This window comes from Cryptomeria japonica, chromosome 3, assembly GCF_030272615.1.
Source record: "Cryptomeria japonica chromosome 3, Sugi_1.0, whole genome shotgun sequence".
NCBI lineage: Eukaryota > Viridiplantae > Streptophyta > Pinopsida > Cupressales > Cupressaceae > Cryptomeria > Cryptomeria japonica.
In genome coordinates, this window is record NC_081407.1 from 127,038,882 (window position 1) to 127,060,509 (window position 21,628).

General features: G+C 36.5%; 1 protein-coding gene and 1 long non-coding RNA gene across 6 annotated transcripts in view; one reads left to right on the forward strand and one right to left on the reverse strand.

Moving 5' to 3' along the window:
- The window catches only part of LOC131066540 (uncharacterized), a 275,016-nt gene that overhangs the window by 76,956 nt on the left and 176,432 nt on the right, over positions 1-21,628 (reverse strand). For 2 of the 5 annotated variants that reach the window (XM_058001319.2, XM_059218104.1), the window contains 4 exons: positions 21,115-21,159; positions 20,922-21,017; positions 20,747-20,827; positions 15,095-15,188 (listed from right to left, as the gene is read on the reverse strand). In XM_058001319.2, the coding sequence (XP_057857302.1) occupies positions 15,095-15,188; positions 20,747-20,827; positions 20,922-21,017; positions 21,115-21,159 (316 nt within the window). The remainder of the gene's footprint in view (positions 1-15,094; positions 15,189-20,746; positions 20,828-20,921; positions 21,018-21,114; positions 21,160-21,628) is intronic. The other 3 variants (XM_058001321.2, XM_058001322.2, XM_058001323.2) reach the window with 3 other exon arrangements.
- LOC131874579 (uncharacterized) lies at positions 6,861-7,797 on the forward strand. Its single transcript, XR_009371927.1, has 3 exons — positions 6,861-7,083; positions 7,190-7,590; positions 7,699-7,797. It is a non-coding gene; the product is annotated as an uncharacterized LOC131874579 (long non-coding RNA).

Here is a 21,628-nt window from a genome sequence, read left to right on the forward strand (position 1 = left end):
AGTGTTTCGAGTGAGGAGTTCCCAGGAGCGGCAGTTGCAGGCTAAGCAGGACCTCCGATACCGGACCGACCAGGTGGTACAGCTTCGAGAGCAGTTGGCAGTAGCAGCCCCAACCCCTCCACCATCAGGGACGCCTCCCTTACCCCCTCAGTAGTCTATGTGTAGTTGTTATTTTGTGGGGTTCGTAGTTGTTATCTGTTGTAGGCATATCATTCCCATTTTGTTGTCTGTCGTCCGGAGACGACATTTCTTTTTGGGGGGGGATGATGTTGTCGGGTAATTAAGCAATAAGACATTTAATGTAATTAGAGTTAATGACAGCAGTTAACCCGTCGGTTGTCAACAGTTGACACCGGGTAACTGACCGGTCACCTTTATATATTAGCGAGTCCTTGGTCATGGAGACAAGGTTAGTATGGTCATCGTCATTGTACTGACATTATTATGAATCAATGAAGATCTGAGTTTCTTTATATTCTGTCATGTTGTATTCTGTCATGTCTATTATTTCTGCAATGCATTGAATTACACTTTATTGGCAAAACACTAGGTATTTCCCATTTTGATGATATATTGTACTGTCTATTATGAAAATGAATTTGAGTTCTATCTTCTCGAGGAGTTTTTTGTATATAGTCATTTCTTGAGTAATTATATTGATGCATGTTTTAGTATTGTTAAACAAATATTTTGCATCTCTCTACAACAACAAAGACTCAAAAACCAAAAAAGAAAAAAAAAAGAAACAAGTGTATGTTACAGTGCTATCAAAGCAGTGTATCTTGCCATCCTAAAGGGTTCAATATGATAGAGCAGTGATGTGTCAAGATTGGATCAGCGACCTTTGACACATCACTATAACACTTGTAGAAACAAGTCTAATACAAACATGGATGTAGAAGAACATAGGGTAATATAAGGACTAGAGCACGGGTAACATGGGTGTTCCTACAAATCCTAGGGATCGAGGAGAATAACATTTCCAATATTTGATGGATGCTCTTGCTAGAGGGAAACATGCTGCAAAGTAGAGAGCATAGAGTGCATAGTTGAGAGCATAGGAAACAAATCAGCGCTTGGGATTGTTGACAGAGTTAATGGGATGACAGTCAAGAGTAAATGTGGGTGCAAATAATGTGAATGATGCAAATACTAGATGCAATAATGAAGGTAATAATGGTCAAAGAGAAAACTCAGTTCATGGTGGGAATGCAAGTCAGCAAACAAGAACATAGCTTCTAGACCTCTTATGCCTATCTTTCCACCTAGGGCTCATCCATAGGTTGATAATGAACCCCAAGTAGCAAATTTGCAAGATTGTTTATGCAAGATTGGATGAATGGAGGATCAAAGTTTTAGGCTTCTCTTTCATTGAGGGATTATATTGATGTTAGAAAGAAGCATAGACCCTGTGCTGGAGTAAGAGCTGTAATGTCCCCTCTCTAGTTGACAGGCAATTGAGCATCTCATTAGGGTTCTGATAGGCCAGCAGCAGAGTGGATAGGGGACCCATTTGGAGGTTTGGAGCTACACATGAGCTTTATAAACCATTTTGGGCAGTTTGAGACAGTCTCCTATTTTTTAAAAGGGGTTCCTAAATTTTAGGGATTGACTGGGAGTTGACCGAAACGCATCAAGAGACCTCAGGGAACATTCTGGAGGCTTGGGTTGCAATTCCTAATTTTGAGGGAGGATCCCTATTTTTTAGGAAGGGACTGTCAGTTTGCCTGCTATATTTGGACATCACCGGGATGGAACGTGCATTATCAATTTTCAGTTTAGGATGGTCAAGTGATGTGGTTTGAATAAAAATAAGTATCGAAGTATTGGCTTTAATATTTAATAAAATAAAATGAAGTGATTAATAATGGCACTTTATAATAAATTATTAAAGGACCCATGTCCTACTGAGATAAAGTTGTTTTAAAAAGGGGGTCATTGAAGGGTATTAACACATAAATAAATAAAAAATTATTAAATACATTATGAGCCCAATTTCTAACACAAATCTTGAGGAGACATTATTTTATTAAAATTTCGGTAAATAAAAAGGTGGAGAAGAATAAAGTTTAATAAACTTTATTAAAATAAAGTATTGAAACCCTAAGCTATGATTAGGGTTTGGAGTCAATAAAAGAACATGAGGAGGCTTCATTTTCGCATCCAATCATTCATTTTCACAACAACAAATTGGATTTGAGCTCTAGAGAAGAGGTTCAACAGTAGAGCAGACTTCTAGGAACGAAAACTCCCTAGAGATTGGAAGGTTGGACGAAACCCCAACATTCCTTGAAGAGGTGGATTCATTCAGAATTCATTTTCGGGCTTATTTGCAGTGATATCAATAGTGCCATGAACAGTAACGTGAACAATGCTGCTACAATGACATGAACAGTGCTGCTACAGTAACATGAACAGTGCTTCCAGCAGGTTTAGATTTGTTTGAGCAAAGGTTTGTTAGTATTTTCATTGCTAGGTTGTGCTAGGGTTTGGAGGAGATTTTGGAGAGTTTGGCATCACCAAATTTGCAATCAGCATTGTGTTTCAGACCTTCCAGTTATCTACAAAAATCTCAAACTTGTTGGAGTCCAGATTTGAGTTTGTTTCATCATCATAGGGTCTTCTACATTGCTCATCTCATTGCCATTGGAATTATGCATCATCTGGGTGTGTAGTAATTGTTGAACACTCAAATACTTGATGTTTGTACTTGTTGTTATAGTCTAATAAATACCTGAATTATTTGTAATCAGACCTCATATTTCACCAATAAAGGGTTCCTTTGGTATTGTTAAGTTGTTTGGTATGTTCTCTCTTATTTGGTACATGTAATTGCAACACAATCAATCCAAAATTCAAACAACAAACTCAGAAATTCATATCAAACCCAGAAAAATCAGAATTCTGGGGTTTGCATGTCAAGCATTTGACAAAAATGCCAATCCATCAAAACTAAAAATTAAGGGCAGAATAAGCAAGGGCTATTTCAGTGGTATTAGAGCTTGGATCTTGCCAACCTATTGGGTGAATTCAAAGTTGTGTGTACTTCCGTTTGGTTTAGTTTTCAGTTGGGCAGCGTGATGAGTCATCATGGAAAAGTTGCTTAAAGATACACACGTGGACAATTCAAGGCTTTATTCATTCTCCCACTTTGTGCCAAGTTCTCCTTCTATGGCCTTGCTTACTCATTCAAATTCAAAAAGCAAGCTATGGCATGAGCGGTTTTGTCACCTCAACTACCGCTATCTTCAGCAGCTTAGCACTAAAGACATGCTCACAGGTCTACCTCGAATCAGTTTTCAGACGGTGTACGTTCAGGATGTTCCATGGGCAAGCATCCCAAGGAGAAGTTTGATAAGGGGAAAGCTTGGAGAGCTTTGGAAGTTCTTCAACTTGTTCACAGCGATTTAGCAGGTCCATTTCCATCACCTTCATTTAGTAGGTCACGTTATGTCCTCACCTTCATTGATGACTACTCCCGCTTCACTTGGGTCTATTTTCTTGTTCATAAGAGTGAAGTGTTCGACAGATTTCTAGACTTCAAGGCTCATGTGGAGAAGCAATCAGATAAAGTGGTCAAGATCCTTCCCACAGATAATGGAAGGGAATATGTCAACAAAAGACTTGAGGATTTTTGTACATTTGAGGGGATTGATCTTCAGCATTCAGTTGCCTACACTCCACAACAGAATGGAGTTGCAAAACGTAAGAATAGAACTCTCAAGGAAATGGCTAGCTGCATGATACATGCACGATCTCTTGATCCCGCCTTTTGGGCAGAGGCTATTAGTTGTGCTACACACATCCAAAATCGGGTTCCTCACAAAGCTTTGACGGGTATTACTCCTTTTGAGGCTTGGGCTGGTAGGGAACCGATTGTGAGACATTTCAAAGTCTTTGGGTGTCTAGCATGGGTTCGCATTCCTCCGCAGAAAAGCGGGGCATTGGAACCTCAGAATATTAGCCTACGAGAGTCCAAAATAATAGGCTAACCCATTAGTCATAGAGATTGACTAGAGTGGGGACATCACAAAAAATTACATATTTTTAGATTATCATGCCTAAACAGAAACTATACATTTTAGTTTGCTTCTCTGCTTGTATCTAGAAATAAATTCCTCTCTTAAATACTCTGATCAATAAACATAGGTGGATTTTTATATAATTAAACAAATTCTTCTTGAATAATAAAATTTGTTAAAATAAATATAAATGGTGTCCATGCACCAAGATACAACAACAAATGTCACTTGAAACTTTTTGAAAACAAAAGATGTAAATGGTGTCATTGCACTATATGGTTTCTATGTTATTTCAATTATATATTTCTCTCGTTAACTCTGAAATTCAAATCCTCTACGCAAGGCAATTAGTCATCAATAATGGTTTTAAACAAGTTTCATGTCTAAATAGGTAGTTCTCAATTGAATTTATAACGGTACACTGATGCTTGAAAGTATGAAATGGCCTAAGTTTCCAGATGGACTTTAACAATCATGATTTGTCTGGATTGCAAACTTGAAGTGTCTTAATGTAGCCTTCCAAATTGATGTTCCATTTAAGTATTGCTAGTGATACCAACTTATTGATCTTTGCATCAAACTTAGATGCAGATTGATTAATAGGAAGATATGTATGGATTTTGTTCGGTAAATTCTTTTTGCTGTTGAATTGAGGTATACAAATTCTGAGTATATTATGTCTTTTATTTTAATCAATTACTTTAGGGAGGAAGATTTATTCTTCCTTTATACCTTCACCAAGGGTTGCCACTTTTCAAAGTTGGTCTCCAATAATTATATTATTAATAACCATATATAATAATTATTATATTATCATGCAATATAATAATTATACAATATATTTATAATATAATTATATTACCACATAATAATATAATTATATTATCTCATAATAATAGTATAATAATTATATTATATTATCATATAATTATATAATTATATTATTTCTCAATAATAATATTATCACAATAAATCAGAGAAACGAGACTCGCCTGAAATCGCCTAAACTCGGCGAGTCCGGGTCCGAGTCAGGCCAAACGAGCCCCAGGGGCTGGGACTCGAACTCGGCCGAGTCTGGAGGCTAAACTCGCCAGACTCGCCGAGTTGGCGATTTTGGCCCAAAATCGCCAAACTCGGCAAGTCCCGAGCCCTGGACTCAGCCGACATTGGCAGCAAATAAAAAGTCAAAAAAAAAATAGTTTGTAAAGTTTTTTTAAATCCATTTTTTAATGTTAATTGTCTTCTAGCCCTAAAAGTGACTTTCATTTCATTCACTTGCAAAAAAAGGAAGAGTAAAGTGAGTTGGGAAGAAAAACAAGGGTGCATAGAAGAAAAACCAGCAAGGAGGAAGCTCAAGTTTTCTTCAATTTTTCACATTAGAGCTACATTGTGTTTCGATTTGGTGCATCAAGAGTTGGATAGGAAGAGTTTGCAGCTCATTTCAAGCTTGTTGTAAGAGGTAAGATTGTTTTTTTTAACATTATTTTGTTTCTTATATGCAAAAATTCCTTTTTCTATTCATTTATTTTGAAAGTTTTACATTTTCTTGTATGCAAGATCTTTTGTATGTTTGTAATTTGTATGTAGCATGTAGTATGTAGTTGTACTATGTAGGGCTGTATGTAGGGTTTGTAAATTTTATTTTTTTTAAATTGTAGGGTTTGACAAACCCTACAATTTCTTTAAAAAAAAATTTACAAACCCTACTTTAGTTTTTTTGAATGTATGTATTAATTTTATTTTGTATTTGTAATGTTTTATTGCAGCAAACTTCACTTTATTATTTGCCTCAACTTCAACTTTCACAAAACTATCCTAAAATGTCTACTTCGGCTTCTAGACCCCCCATGAGAAAGGACCCTGCTTGGAAATATCATGAGGATTTTCCAGGGCAAGGAAAGGGGCAAACAAAATGTATGTTTTGCAAAACAATATTCCATGGAGGTATATATAGGCTGAAATACCATATTGCTGGTGTGCGTGGACATGATGCCGAACCATGCCTAAAAGCAGTCTCTGAGGCCATACGTGATTGTTATGTAATGGTTGAGGAGATTGAAAGAAAAAAGAAACAAAAGAAGGATCGAGCGGCCATTGGGAGAGAGACAGTTTTAGGAAGAGGGACACAGTTAGGTTGTGTTGGAGGCCCTTCTTCCTTACCTCCATATCGTCCCACTCAGTTTGCTACTGCTGGTGCTTCCGTTTCTGCTTCTGCTTCTATAAGTGGCAGTGCCACTGCCACCGCCACTTCTCATGCTCCTACCACTAGTAGTCATAGTGGGAATGTTACCATTGGACCTAGGATTCGTAAATCTAGGTTGGATTCCTTCTTTGTGCCTCGCACTACTCCTGGGTCCCAACCGTCACTTGAGGGCATGGGTTGGAACAAGGAGGTCCATGATGCTGCTAAAATGGCAATTGGTAGGTTTTGGAGCTACAGCTGTATTCCATTCTTTGTAGCCAGGTGAATGTTTTACTTTTATGTTTGATAACTTTGATTGTTTTAATTTTTATACTTAACTTATCTCATTGAATTTTTATACTTAACTTATCTCATTGAGTTTCTTTGTGACAGGTCTCCTTATTGGCAACAAATGGTTGGTGTCATTACCATATGCGGGGCAGGGTTCAAAGCCCCTAGTGAGAGTGATTTGAGGGGACCCATTTTGTCTCAAATGGTGGATGATGTGAAAAAGGATTTAGATGAACAACGCCACATACGGAGCACTAAAGGTTGCACCATCATGACTGATGGTTGGACGGATAGGAGAAATAGAACTCTCCTTAATTTTCTTGTTTCTTCCGCAGGTGATTGATTAATTTTAGTTTCATATAGTCTTTAATTTTTTATTTTTTATCTAATGGTTTATTGAATGATCATTGACCTAGCTTTATTTTTTTATTTCAGGGGGCACCGTTTTCATCAAGTCCATTGATGCCTCCGCCCATTGCAAGAATGCCACCTACCTATGTGAGCAGATAGAGGAGGTGATTGAAGATGTGGGTGAGGAGAACGTGGTACAGGTGGTGACCGACAATGCAGCAAATTATGTTGCTGCGGGTAAACTTTTGATTACAAACTAATTTTGTTTGCAAATTAATTACTATCTTGTAGTTTGTACCTCCATTAATTACAATTTACAATGCAACAAATTATGTTGCTGCAGGTAGACTATTGATGGAGAGGCACCCATCTATAGTTTGGACTCCATGTGTTGCTCATTGCATTGACCTCATGTTGGAGGATATTGGAAAAATCCCATGGGTCAAGAGATGTGTAGAAAGGGCAAGAAATGTCTGCAAATTTGTATATAATCATTCATGGGTGTTGGCTCTTATGAGACAATACACAGAGCAGAAGGAGTTGCATCGTCCAGGAATCACAAGATTTGCCACAAACTTCCTCACATTGTAGTCCATGCTTAGGTCTAAGCCTACCTTGAGACGTATGATTGTTGGTGAGGAGTGGTCTTCCTCATCCTATGCTACCACCCCTGCAGGGATAGAGATGGCAGACTACATTTTTGATGAGCAAGGCTTTTGGGTCCCTTGTGATGAGATAGTGAAGGTAATTTTTTTATAAATTCTACAATTTAGCTTCATGTTTTATAAGTTATTATATGTATTCTCTTATTTGCTCATTTTTCTAAATTACACAATATTTTCAATTTTGCAGTTTGTTAAGCCCTTGGTGGTTTTGTTGCGAGTTGCGGATGGAGATAAGCCCGCAATGGGCTATATATATGAGGGCATGGATAGGGCGAAGGAGGCCATCAAATTCATCTATGGAGCAGATGAGAGCAAGTATGGTCCCATTTGGGAGATCATTGATAGGAGATGGCATCATCAGCTACATAGGCCCATCCATGCAGCAGCCTATTATCTAAATCTGGCATTCCGTTTTATCCCTTCTTTCAAGGCTGATGCGGAGGTCCTTAATGGGCTATATGCAATCATGGAGAAGATGGGACCTGTCGGTACTTCTCAGATAGACCTTTTTCGAGAGCTACAGATGTTCTCAGATGCACAAGGGGAGACCTTCTCTCGTCCTGTCGCCAAACACGCTAGAACAACTATGATGCCAGGTAAAAATAAATTGTTAGGCTTAATTTTAGTTTTATTCAATACTATATTGTAACTTGTTAAATGAGTTCATGAGTGAGACCCCTCCTTGCCTCCCTCCCCCAAAAAGTTTCCTACCTCCTGCCCTATTTCCTACATTTCTACACCTACTCCCCTAACACCTACTTCCGGAACCTACCTAATTTTATTTATTTTTCTCATTTCAAACTCAGATCATTGGTGGAACTTTTTTGGCCCAGAGACACCAAATGTTCAGAAGTTGCCCATTTGTATCTTGAGCCAACCATGCAGCGCATCAGGTTGTGAGCGCAGTTGGAGTATGTTTGAGCACATACACTCCAAGAGGCGCAATAGATTATCTGTGGAGAAGATGAATGATCTCGTCTTTGTTCACTACAACCTCCGCCTGAGAATGAGAAAGAATGCAACAGTTGACATGTCTCCTATCATTCAAGCTGAGGTTGATCTTGAAGCAGAGTGGGCCAATGAGAATCAGACAGCTCCTGGGACTCCTACAGCTGTATTTAGTGATGATGACATTGATTGGATCGACCAGGTAGATATAGAGGCTGAGGGTATAGCCATGGCAGAGGAGGAGCAGAGACAGGAAATACTGAGACTCGGAGTGACACAGCTGTTCCTGATGTTGGTGAGCATGACACAGTCGTTCCTGATGTTGGTGAGCATGGCATGGTGTCACGGGGAGCAACTATGGCTGCTGAATCATCCAGGACCTACTTTAAACGCCTTCGCAGGGGGCCAGGGCGAGAGGGTGCACGGCCATCTCAGCCATAGGCTTGTACACTTGTAGTTGTATTTAGTTTTACTATTTACCTTTGGTATTTGTATGAAACATTTGATGATGATAATATGATGACATGGATTTTTTATTCCATGAGTTTTGTAATATTGTATACATTTGACAATATTTATATATCTATGTTTCTTATTTTCTTCAGCTACAATTTGCGTTTATGCTTATGTGATTGATGTATACTTGTGTATGTAATCAAATGAGCCGAGTTTAATGATGTTTTTGTGTCTTTAAGGTGTATTCAATAAAGGGTGTCTGAAACAAGTTTTAAATCTTTAAAAATCTCTAAATTTCTTGAGTTTTTCACTTTCCCGAGTCCAGCCGAGTCCGGAGCCGAGTCTGACGCCGAGTCCCGAGTCCGAGTCCGAGTCGGCCTTGCCGAGTCCGAACCGAGTCCGAGTCCCGTTTCTTTGCAATAAATATAATTATATTATCACAAAATAATATAATCACAATATTATCACAACCTTAATGTTGTCTGTGTCAACCTGAAGGAATCTGACCATAGCATCAACACTCCCTCTTAGTCGATTAGGTTGATTAGGCCACTTACATATTTGTCTTCCTTAGGCTGGAAGTGATGACCGATACTGCCAATCTTCAACACTCCCTCTCAGCTAGGGAGGATACTTCTAGCTACACGACATATCACCTCATCGATATGACCAACACAATTATTGTACTCATGAGCAAGCAGGAAGCTTATCACCTCATTGTGATATCATATCACCTCACAGTGATATCAGGTATTATGGCATATCCATGGATATCACTTCACGTGATATCCACCATAGATATCTCCTTATGTAATATCCACCATTATGGCTTATCCATGGATATCACTTCACATGATATCCTCCATTAAGGTATATCTAAAGATATTACTACATGACATGTCCACGAATTTCACGTCACATGAAATCCACCATGAATACCTCTTTATGTAATATCCACCATTATGGCTAATCCATGGATATCACGTTTCATGATATCCACCATTATGGCATATCCATAGATATTACTACTAGAGATATAAACCATTATGACATATACATGATATCACGTCCCATGATATCCATCATAATGGTATGATCAATCAATATCCTAAGATCGTCACCTTACGATAATGATCAGATGTACAAGTGTTCACTATTGAGAGATCGTCACCTCACAATAATTTTCACAAAGGGCTCATCAAGCACTGAACCAAAATTGTCATGGAGTCACACACATGACATCCACCATGAACCATATCAGAGGGTGTAGATAAGGGCTTTCTCCTTAAATCTCTCTCAAAGAGAAATGTAATCACAAGAGTTTACACTTTAAAACATCTTTTGAAAAGAAGAATACATTAGTGAATAGCATACCTTTCCACCATGTCTCCAACATAGTGATGCTTGATCTCCACATGCTTTGACCTTCCATGAAATACAAGGTTGGAGTCTGCATTACTCTTGGTGTATTCCAAGCTCACCAAGTATTCATCTATCCAGAAATAACATGACCTAGGAGTCAGCATAAAGGCCATGTGACTCCATCCCATGAATCATAGTCCTTTGACTGATCACTAGAGAAACCATCTTGACATGGTCCACTCCCTATGAACCAATATGACCAAGATCCTCAGATGTCAACCAAAGCACATCCTGTTAGTTGCTCCCTCTAAAGCTGAAATGAAGCCCAGGTAGAAAAGTACAACCTACTTTGCTCCACCTTTAAATCCAGATTTTTTCGGCTAGAGATAATTTCCAACAACGTCAAGCCAAAGCTATATACCTCCACCTTGGGAGTGATAGGAAGGCCCGAGATGCTTCTTCAACGAATGATGGATAATTCAATCTTTTCCTCCACAAACCCTCTTCTTTAAACCGGTATTATGGTGACAATAAACAATTCACTGACATCCACCGATCTCAGCCTTTCACTTTTCCTCATCTTTCGATGCTCATACAATAATCAATGCAGATTATGCTATACTCATACTAGTTTACTTGTAATTATGCTTTGTCTGTAATTTAGATCTGATTCTCTTCATTGATGCTTGTTTCCACATTCGCATCTTATATTTATTACACACACCATATCCACAATTGTTTTTATTTTATTTTTTTCCCCACAAACTCTTCTCCATCTTTGAGATAATCTGATCACACTATCCTCTAGTAATCTGTAACATATTTCGTTATAGTCTTCTTCTCAAATCAGAATTCAATACTCATGTAATCAACACTTCACAAATCTCATCTAGCACTATATTTTATATATTACAATTTCAGCACATATATGCAGCAGTATCCTCCTTTATACTTTCGATTATTTTTCACAGTATTAAGTTTTTCATTTTAAACTTCACACACACTTACTACCATAACTTTTCCCGATGATGTATCATCTTTACTCGATGATGTACCCTGCATTTACACATCATCCCCATATATAACCACGAGCCATTGTGAGCTGAGATCAAGCAACTCACACCACTACCTCCATAAGCCACCTTCAATGCCACCACTACAGAGCGATGGACCAACCACATAAATGCATGCCTCCAAATAGGAAGTCAATCTCCCTGCGACCAATCAAAGAAGCCACCCAATGAAGAACATGCTGACTTCGTGAGCCCACTGCACCAAGGGCTTCAAGAACCAAGGGCAGCAGTAGGAAGAAAAGACTCTCCCTGTGCCTGTGATGTACCACGACCTGCGAGGTGGAGATATTGTTGTCGCCGGATCTACACAATGCAATAGCTCTAGGCCAAGTAAAGCATGTGAGAGGATGCGTGCAATACCAAGGATGAATTTGCACCTTTGATGCCACTCACCAAAAGACCTCATGAATCGTAGCATAAAATGCACATGCTCTAGAGAATGTCGGTCAAACAAGACCCTTGATTTAGCTTTCAAACCATGTGATTTAGATACGAAGCTGTGAAAGGTTGAAGGAAGCTCATGTGGTATGAGATTACACGGCCTTGCTAAAGATAAGTACAACCTTCCAATGTATTCAATGCATACAACCAAACAAACTGCGCATTGCAAGCTCCATGGAACCTAACCGAGATCTTCACAATAAATTCCAATCGAACAAGATAGCAGGCGAGGTCCTTGGTAATGAATGAAGTCGATTGGATATGAAGATTGAATCACCACGAACGAGGCCGAACATGTGAACTATAATGCGGGCTCAGGCAGGTGAGATATGACGTTGATCAAACTTTCATTAACAATCTTCAAATTTTGTTTGATCGACTTGCCTTTGTTTGTCCATGATCGATTGGCACACAACCAACATGTACCCCATCAATTCAAGTCTTGATCAAATTTTGATTATTTGAAGGTGGCGATTTTGACTTTGACATTAGCGAAATTCCCTTGGACAACAACAATTTTATCTCCGAGACATCAATAATTCCATTTCTTGCTACGATCTCATATTGATAACGTCTTTGACATCATCGGCATGGTGAAGTGACATCGACAAAGCCTCAAGCTTGAATTTGATGATCAAGAATTGTATTTGAACCAAAAAGAAGGGACCAATGAATACATCTTTAGGTGGTGCCAAGGTTATAAACCAAAAGTGAATACAAATCATATAAGCCACAGCGACTTCATTTGGAAATTGCGAATTCATCTTCAAATTACGAATTTGCTCAGCAAACTCCCTTCGATTGGAGAATTGGCATTCATGGCTGGCGATTTAGAATTTGCCACTAATCAATATTGCCAGGTTCAGCGAAATCATCCATTTAGGACTGCGATTTTAATCAGCATTATTGTCACATAGCAATATTAACCAAGAATGAGCCTGGCCTTCCATGCAAAACGCGATCACTTAAAACTGCCTCAAACCAAAACAAAAATGCATCGGACTTGGGCATAAACATGTCGCTACAAAGATCTTCAAGGGCCAAACTCAAGCAAAATTGTTGTTGATCTGCAAGACCTCATCAACTAATCATAAATGATCAACTGTTTACTCCAGCATAATTCATGGCCCAAGACTTACTTGCCGCTCTGATACCATGTTGAATTGAGGTATACAAATTTTGAGTATATCATGTCTTTTTTTTTAATCAATTACTTTAGGGAGGAAGATTTATTCTTCCTTTATACCTTCACCAAGGGTCGCCACTTTTCCGAGTTGGTCTCCAATAATTATATTATTAATAACAATATAATAATTATTATATTATCATGCAATATAATAATTATACAATATATTTATAATATAATTATATTACCACATAATAATATAATAATTATTTTATCTCATAATAATAGTATAATATTATATTATCATATAATAATATAATTATATTATCTCTCAATAATAATATTATCACAATAAATATAATTATATTATATAATCAAAATATTATCACAACCTTAATGTTGTCTATGTCAGCCTGAAGGAATCTGACCATAGCATCAACAATCCCTCTTAGTCGATTAGATTGATTAGGCCACTTACATATTTGTCTTCCTGTAATGTCCCCTACTAGCTCTATTTCAATATACTAAAATTGATTGATATTCTTCAATTGGTTATTAACAAATTTCTTATTTATTTTCCTCATTAGATGATTAATTTCATTATTCATAGTTTTTAATATAGATATCAAACCCTGCTACTACTTCAGTTTTAAGGGAGAAGGGTCTATGTATGTTACCAAAGCGCTTAGAGACCAAATACAATAGTTTCCCTCAAAGTTTACAGATCCAAGCCCTTACCTATCTTGGATCTATACCCTCGAGGCTTATGGGTCACTGATCCCCACCATATCTTGGGTCTTAACCTATTGCTTGGATTTAGACTGCCCCCCTTTGGAACATCTCATTCCCATCTTCTTAAATACTGACAGTAATAACATGATTTAGACTATAAGTCTATAAGTATACTAATTTCTTATGTATTATGGATATATATGAAATTAAGTATGACTGCCATACATATTGCAGTCCATATTAATATTACTATTAATTCTGCATAAGAACATTAGCAGGTTTCATATATTAAGCATACATACTCAGCTCATCCCCATGCATACCACCAAGAACAAAGATGTTACTACTTCTAACTTAATAACAAATCTGATCTTATCAATCCATGGTGATGTTATTGGATGCTTTGATTCCTTTCCTTTATATCTCTCAATGTGAGGGAGAGGTCACACCTCTTCATCATGTATACCTTTTGGCAAGAGACACACCCTTTCACCATTAGCACCCTTTGAAAGAGTGTAACTCTTCATTATTTCTGCCCTTGAAAGGGACACAACCTCTCATAATCAGATCTGCACTTATTATTTAAATCAGATCTGCACTTCTCATTTCCCAAATTATTCCCCCTCCCAAATGAGGTTCTCTTCTCCCTTTTATATCTCATTGTTGAGGGAGTCGCAACTTTTCCTTTCATGTCTTTTGACTTTTCATTAACTTAATTAATTTTTAATTAATCATATTTAATTATATTATTTTATATTTTAATTTTATTTTATTATTACCATTTATTATTAAAATTTATTTCAAAGTGGGGACATTACACTTCCTTAGGCTGGAAGTGATGACCAACACTGCCAATCTTCAACATTGGCAACACAGAAAATATATCATGCATCGAATTTTCTTGAGCCTTTTCAACACTTAGTCACCATTCTCACATTTCTAGGCTGAGCAGGTTGATAAGATCAAGGGATGTAATTTTGTGATATTATTTTTTGAACATTTGAGGAGTTGAGCTTGCTAGCCAATATGAATCATGGATACATTTTACGTTTGGAGCCTTACCATAATTATATAAAAGAAAATCTATCTTTTCTTAAAATAAGTTATATTGCAACTTTAAAGGTCTCAAAATGATCCCTCAATTCATGGAATTTTTACAATTATATTGATAGAAGAAAACTCCTACGATAAAATTGAGAGAAACCCTACTAAAAATAAAAAATAATATAGGTGTTGTAGAAATCTAAGCACTTCCTGCAGTAATTACAATTTGAATAGCTACTACAGTTTAAATTTATAAAAATATGTATTTCAACGCATTAGATAATAAACCTACTAAGAAAGTACAATAAGGTGTTCCTCATATTGATTACTTATTGGGGACTAAACGTAGTTCAGAAGATATCACAATAATAAATAAGAATATAATACTACCAAGTACCAACCATAATCAACATGAAAAAGGTCACGGACTAGAATCTGAAAAAATTCTTTAGTCACTCCCCCTTCATCGACACCTTCTTCCCCTTCAAAAATCACCTGTAACATGTTAGTTAAACCAATTATTCACTTGCCTGTTTCTTGACATAAATGTCATTTCTTGCAGACTTGGGATTTATTGACAACTATATATAAACAACAACTTGAATAAGATGTCAATTGTTTCTTTCAAATGGAAATAAAAAGAGTCTGCAATCAATAGCTATGAACAAGGAAACAATCCACTACTCAGAAGCAACATAGTATAATAATAATGATGTCATTATTGCATCAAACAATGACAATTAAAAACTTTATCCTTTGTTTTGTATTTATCAATAACAAAAGAGTTTCTCCCATCAATCCATAAACAAAGTCAGACTTCTATAACTATTTGATATTTTGATACATCTTGATATTAAAAGTAATTCAAAGTGATTTCTATTAAAAGATCCATATTATTCTCAACATTGTTTAAACCTTCACAATCAACAATGTTAAGGCATTGTTTCTAGATTGCTTACAACATTTTATAAGCGACTGTAACAAAGAGTGTAGTTGAGCTAAATCCTGCACAATAGCTAGTTCCTACATTTATTTTGGTGAATATTTAGGCATTTGCACGATGAGGATCAAAAAAAAAATTGGAGATTATTAATTTTCTTGTTGTATGTGTCATTTATTTGATTCCTCATATCTGCATTAAATTTTTCTTGTTTTGGGTTTCCCCGTATGTCATAGAGTATGTAAGACATAAGTCTTTAAATGGCCTTTAGTATAACCAAATAATGTAAACATCTTCTAATAACCAACTAGTATTAAAAAAGTTGTTTATGAGATTTGTTTGCCTCATTGATCTTTAAAATGTAACTAAAGCGTCAAGGTTAAAAAAATTCAAGCATATGCCCAATGCAAATCGTAGCTACCAAGCAAATATTTCTGCCACCTAGAATTAGACACTTTCGTGGTTAGCCAATAAAGATGTATAAAGTGGCCTATCATTGATTGTAATGAGAAAAACTATAAGCATGTATCTTTGTAGCAGCAACTAAACCTTCAGGAACAAATTGCTCTTCCTGTATTTCCTTGCAGACCTCTTGAAGAGATGGCATCACGACATTGGAATTTTCAGCAAGCTCAACATTAGCACGCTCCTTCCTCTACTGAAATGCTAGGAAGGGTAATTAAACAATCTGCTTATTTCTCTTTGGCAATCTATCCTTTCTTAACCTTGGGTTTTCCTCTAGCAACTTACTTTATGCATGCATAGGTGATTAGGCTCCCAAGTTCCTTTGCATGAGAAGCAAATAATTTTTCTTCTGAGTTCATTCCTGTTGTCTTTATCCTTCCCTGCAATGGAGAGTTTATTTTCTTTTGCCCTTCTTTCTTTCCAAATGAGAAATGAGGATCCAACATCTGTAGATGCTCTATTAAAGTTGTGAGATTCTTCTGATATTTTAGGAAAACTTGCAACATTTCCCTTATGAGCTCCTGGATTGTCTTCATCTTTCACGGATACCCTCTGGCTAGCAGGATGCGCAACTCTGATATTACTGTAAAGTCTCAATAAAAATGCCAAATTTATGTTCCTTTTCCCAATGTTTTTTGACCTGGAATTTTTTCAAACAGTTTGTATGCACCTGAATATGAAAGGGTTTCTGCTTGCAGCGTTCTGACTCATTTCTGTTGCTCTTAGTTACAGACTGGAACTTCATACAAAAGGTGCCAGCTATGCATAAATATAAAGTATAACCATTTCTATACATACCAATTATAATTGCTTGCTTGCATAGACTTGAAAAAAGGCATAGAATGGACTCAGAATTGAACTGTTACAGAATCTGAAGCAAGTCTGATTATAACTGTGAAAGATGGCAGCAATTGAGATTTCAAACAAGTGCCAAGTGACCTCCCAAATATAGCCGCTTGTACTTGCACCAGATTCCGGAATGGTGTGCCTTTATGTAAGCCAATAGATGTTGCACATATAGAGTGCGATTTCCTTCATATGCCAATGTTTGTAGATTGTGTATTTCAGCTACAGCTACAGGTCACTGTAAGAAGAATACAATACTGTGGATTGAGTGTTGCATGCCTTGGGATTGTTGAAGGGTGCATCCCAGTGCTGTGGGAGATGTTAATGACTTCGTCCAGCAAGTCCAGAACTTGTGGTTTTAAAGGATGAAGGCAACACGAATCTGCAAACGTAGAACTTCGAACCTCCAGCTTGACTATGAAAACTAGCAAATCCCCTGGCTGTGAATCAAAGAGTGCCCTGGTTTTGCGTCCAGGATGGGCTCTAGGTTTTCGTCCAGAGCTAAGCAAATTCCGTATGCAACAGAAACATTAGATCAAAAACAATATTCGTGAATGCCTGTACACAACTCAAAACAGGTTTATCATGAAATCTGGGCACACATACGCCACAAATCTCATGAATAGCGCCCATACAAGATGTGAATTGCTCCAAGATAGTTGTGTTGGAGCTGAGGAAGGGTATGATATTACTGAAGCTCCCATTGAGACATCACAAACAATATAAACATACTATTCATTAGCTCAATCACGAAAGCACAATTGCAATGATCTATCCTAAACACATTCAATAGAGACATGAAAATTGAAACATTCAAAAAGATTATGCAAACCAGAGGTAAATCCAAATGCTTCCTTCATGCGGCTCCATTGTTCTTCTTTCCTCTTCAAATAGTTTGGTTGTGGATCTCACCTACAAGTGCACATACATGATTGAAAGCAAGTAGGTAAGAAAATTGCTCAAAAGTACTCGAAGAGTGATTGATTAGAAATTCGATAATCTGATTAGGGGATCCGGGGATTTGATTGAAGAAATTCGTCCAATTTATAGAAAAATTGGAGAGAAGACAAGATTAGCATGATTCAATTCAAATGGAAATTGCAAATCAATTATGTCAATTATGACAAATTATGACAAATTATGCACTTTCTATGCAAAATTTGTTGATTGATAATTTATGACAAATTTCTATGTCAAAATTGATTGATTGTCAATTATGACAAATTATGACAAATTGAAATGTCATTCCCATGAAATTAGGAGATGAAATAGGAGGGAATAGAAATTAGATGAATTAGAAATTAGAAAATTAGAAAAAGAGGAAAATTAGGAATTAAGAATTAGGTAAATTAATTAATAATTTGTCATTTATTAATTAATTCACAAAAAGAGGAATAATTAGCCAATTAAATGAACATTTAATTGCGATGAGAAGACTTAGGATAAATAAATAATTTATTAATCCTAAAGGAAGAAATGACACACAAGGTTAAATGATTAAATCATGAAACCCTAGAAGATGAATTAGCAATGCGAGAATGACAATTAGGTCTTGATGAAAGATAATTGATATCGATCATGATTTGATAAATGACCAATGTGATAAAAGGATTTGATTGATAAATGCGCCAATTGACGAGGAACAATGACTAGTTGATCCAAATTGACATAATTGAGACAGACAATGATCGATGGCAAATTAATCGCAAAATGACAAAATTGACAAGATGACAAAATAGACTGCAAGACGACAAGATTGAAAATGACCACGATCGATGACAAATCGATCGCAAAAATGACAAGATCGAACATGACAACGATCGATGACAAATCGATCGTTAAAACGACAAGATTGAAAATGACAAGGATTGATGATAAATCGATCGCCAGATGACAAGATTGATAAGAGGACAAAACCCTAATTAGGATTGACGATGTCCAAAATGATGACAAATGAGCACGCACATTGATGCGATAGGATAAGATCGACCAAAATCATGATTGAAGATTGTTGTCGACAAGACCAAATTCGAAGGCGAGATGAAGGAAGAATGCAGAAGAAAGACTCGATACTCGCAAACGATAAAGACCAAGTGCGAATCATAGGAGAAATGTTAATGCAACGCAAAAACCTAAAATGAAGGCAATGCGCAAATGTTAAAGTATGATTCCGCAAGCATTGACCATTTTTAGGTGTCTACAAGTTGTGTTGGAGCTGAGGAAGGGTATGATATTACTGAAGCTCCCATTGAGACATCACATCCCAGGAATCTGCAAACTCATGTCAAATGAAACCTGCAGTATATGATTCCTTGATGCCCTAGGAAGTACGCAAATCACCGTTGAAGCACAAATGAAGCCCTGAAGTAGACTCCTCTCACAGTGAGCTAGATTACCGTCCAACCCACAAGGGATACCAAGAGTTTCCGTCCTTGAATCCAATAGCTGAATCGAATTGCAGCTAGGTAGGAAAATCCTTAATGGAAATACCAGAAAATAACAAATGCCAGAATGAATCCTTCCAAAAGGCTCGATCCTTTCTTAATCTCTGCCTCTTTCCCTCCATTGTGCAACCCACAATCCCTGTTGTGAATGAAGCCCAAATTCTTGCCGTGAATGAATGCCATGAATAAAGCCGCACGATACTTCATAAATTTCTGCCTTATCCTTCCTTAGTCGGCATTCATCAAAATATTAATAATATTTCATTATTAAGAAATCACCCCCCTTTATCAATTTAATTTTATTATGAGTGTCTAAATGGGGCGCATAATAATTAATTGGCCAAGTAAATGGGAAGGCATCCACAAGATAGGTAAAGTTTAATAATAAAATAATAATAACATATTATTATTATTATTATTCACTCCATTTATAACAATTGACGAGCCTCTAAAAATTTTCCAATTTCCACTTCATGATGTAGCTTCTAGAATAAGCTAGAGGACTTTATAAAATAGAGTGACATTTTATAACATTATGTTACCCCCTTTTTTTATAATTAAATTAATTAATAAGTCATCCTTTTGAATAATATTTATTTTGGACAACTTAATAAGAATTAATTTAATTAATTGTCGCTTTAAAAAGAATTGGGGACATTACAGTACTCCAGAGTCTAGAATATAAACTAGCATAAATCATTTTATTGATATAATAAAAATGCATTCTAGCATTATCATTCTTCATACTGTTGATTCTAAATGCAGTAAAGTTGGAACACCTAGACATCAAAGCCTTCCATGTGATTATATATCGATTTGGAATAACAAAGTGATTTGCTTTGGTACAGTCAATGTGAAAATCTTGCTTATAAAAAAACAAAATGTACACAATGGAAACTCTCAAACTTTCTAAACTAAGAATTAATTCAACATGCAAAGGATCAAAGAAGTTGATTTCCCATTCAATTGTAACAATCAAAGGTTGCATAATATCCTTTATTTCTTTCAAAAAAATTCCATGTCAGTTTTATATTTTTTTTTTTCTTTCTACTCTCAATAATTCAAATGGAAATTATATAATATGAAAACAAGCGTATATCTTAATAGGCCATTCCATACCTCGTCAAGTAATAAATAGAAACCCAAGTGTGGAGATGTTTTCTCTGGGAAAATGATGGCATATTCATACAAAATCACAGAGATAATATCTTTATTAAAAAAGACAGTCCATTAATCTCATTTTATTCTTTCTTGTTACGAAGACCACTGATATCCTCCTTTCATATTTCAGTATAAGATATCATCACTAAATAAACAATGGGAAAGATTCTAAGTGAAACTGCTAACCATAAACAAACCTTTAAAGGCTTCTTATACTCATTTTTTGGCAGTGAAGAAAGCTGACGCAAAGTGTCTGCAATCAAGTCACTTCGTCGCACCTAAAATTGTGAAAAATGTTCAAGCATATCAGAACTAAATGTTATTGAACCTGTGTACATAAATAAAGAAGCTTATGTTGTTCACTGTCTATACCATCAACACCAGAAAAGGGTTTGCAAAAGAGTGTGAAAATAGCTGCTCAAAAACTGATTTTTCAACTGACATTTGTTTACAAATATCAGCTTCTACCTTCACAGAAACAGGAAAATGTAAAAAAAATTAGATATATAAAACAGGTACAGAATACAGGGGAAAGTGCAATGCCTGTCACAAAACACAGCAGTACCTTTAGTATCTGGCTTTTAGCTTTTGGAGACAACAAAAATGGAACCTGGAACATCAAGGATAAACATCAAAATAGACAAAAATGGAGCCTGCATTGTCAAGGATAAACATCAAAATGTACAAAAATGGAGCCTGCAACGTCAAAGGACAAACATCAAAATGTCAGGAAACTTTTTATTGCTCCCTGAAATTTATTACAAGGGAGAAAATGAAAAAACGGCTCATTTTCCCATTTGAAGTAGTTACTACTGTGCCCACAAGAGACTCAGTTACCACCACAGTTTGTAGTTACCGATGGGTGATTACACATGCCATCCTGCTAAACCAGATAACACTCTATATCACACAAGGAAACATTCCAGCCCTGTGAATGATAGTGGCCCCATAATCACCTCTGCTTACCGAGCAAAGTAGTTTTCCCTACCCAAATTGGCATTGAATCAAAGTATATGGCCATGGACTTGAGGCAAATGTGACAGGAAATAGAAACACAAGCAATAATTTAACTTCAAAAT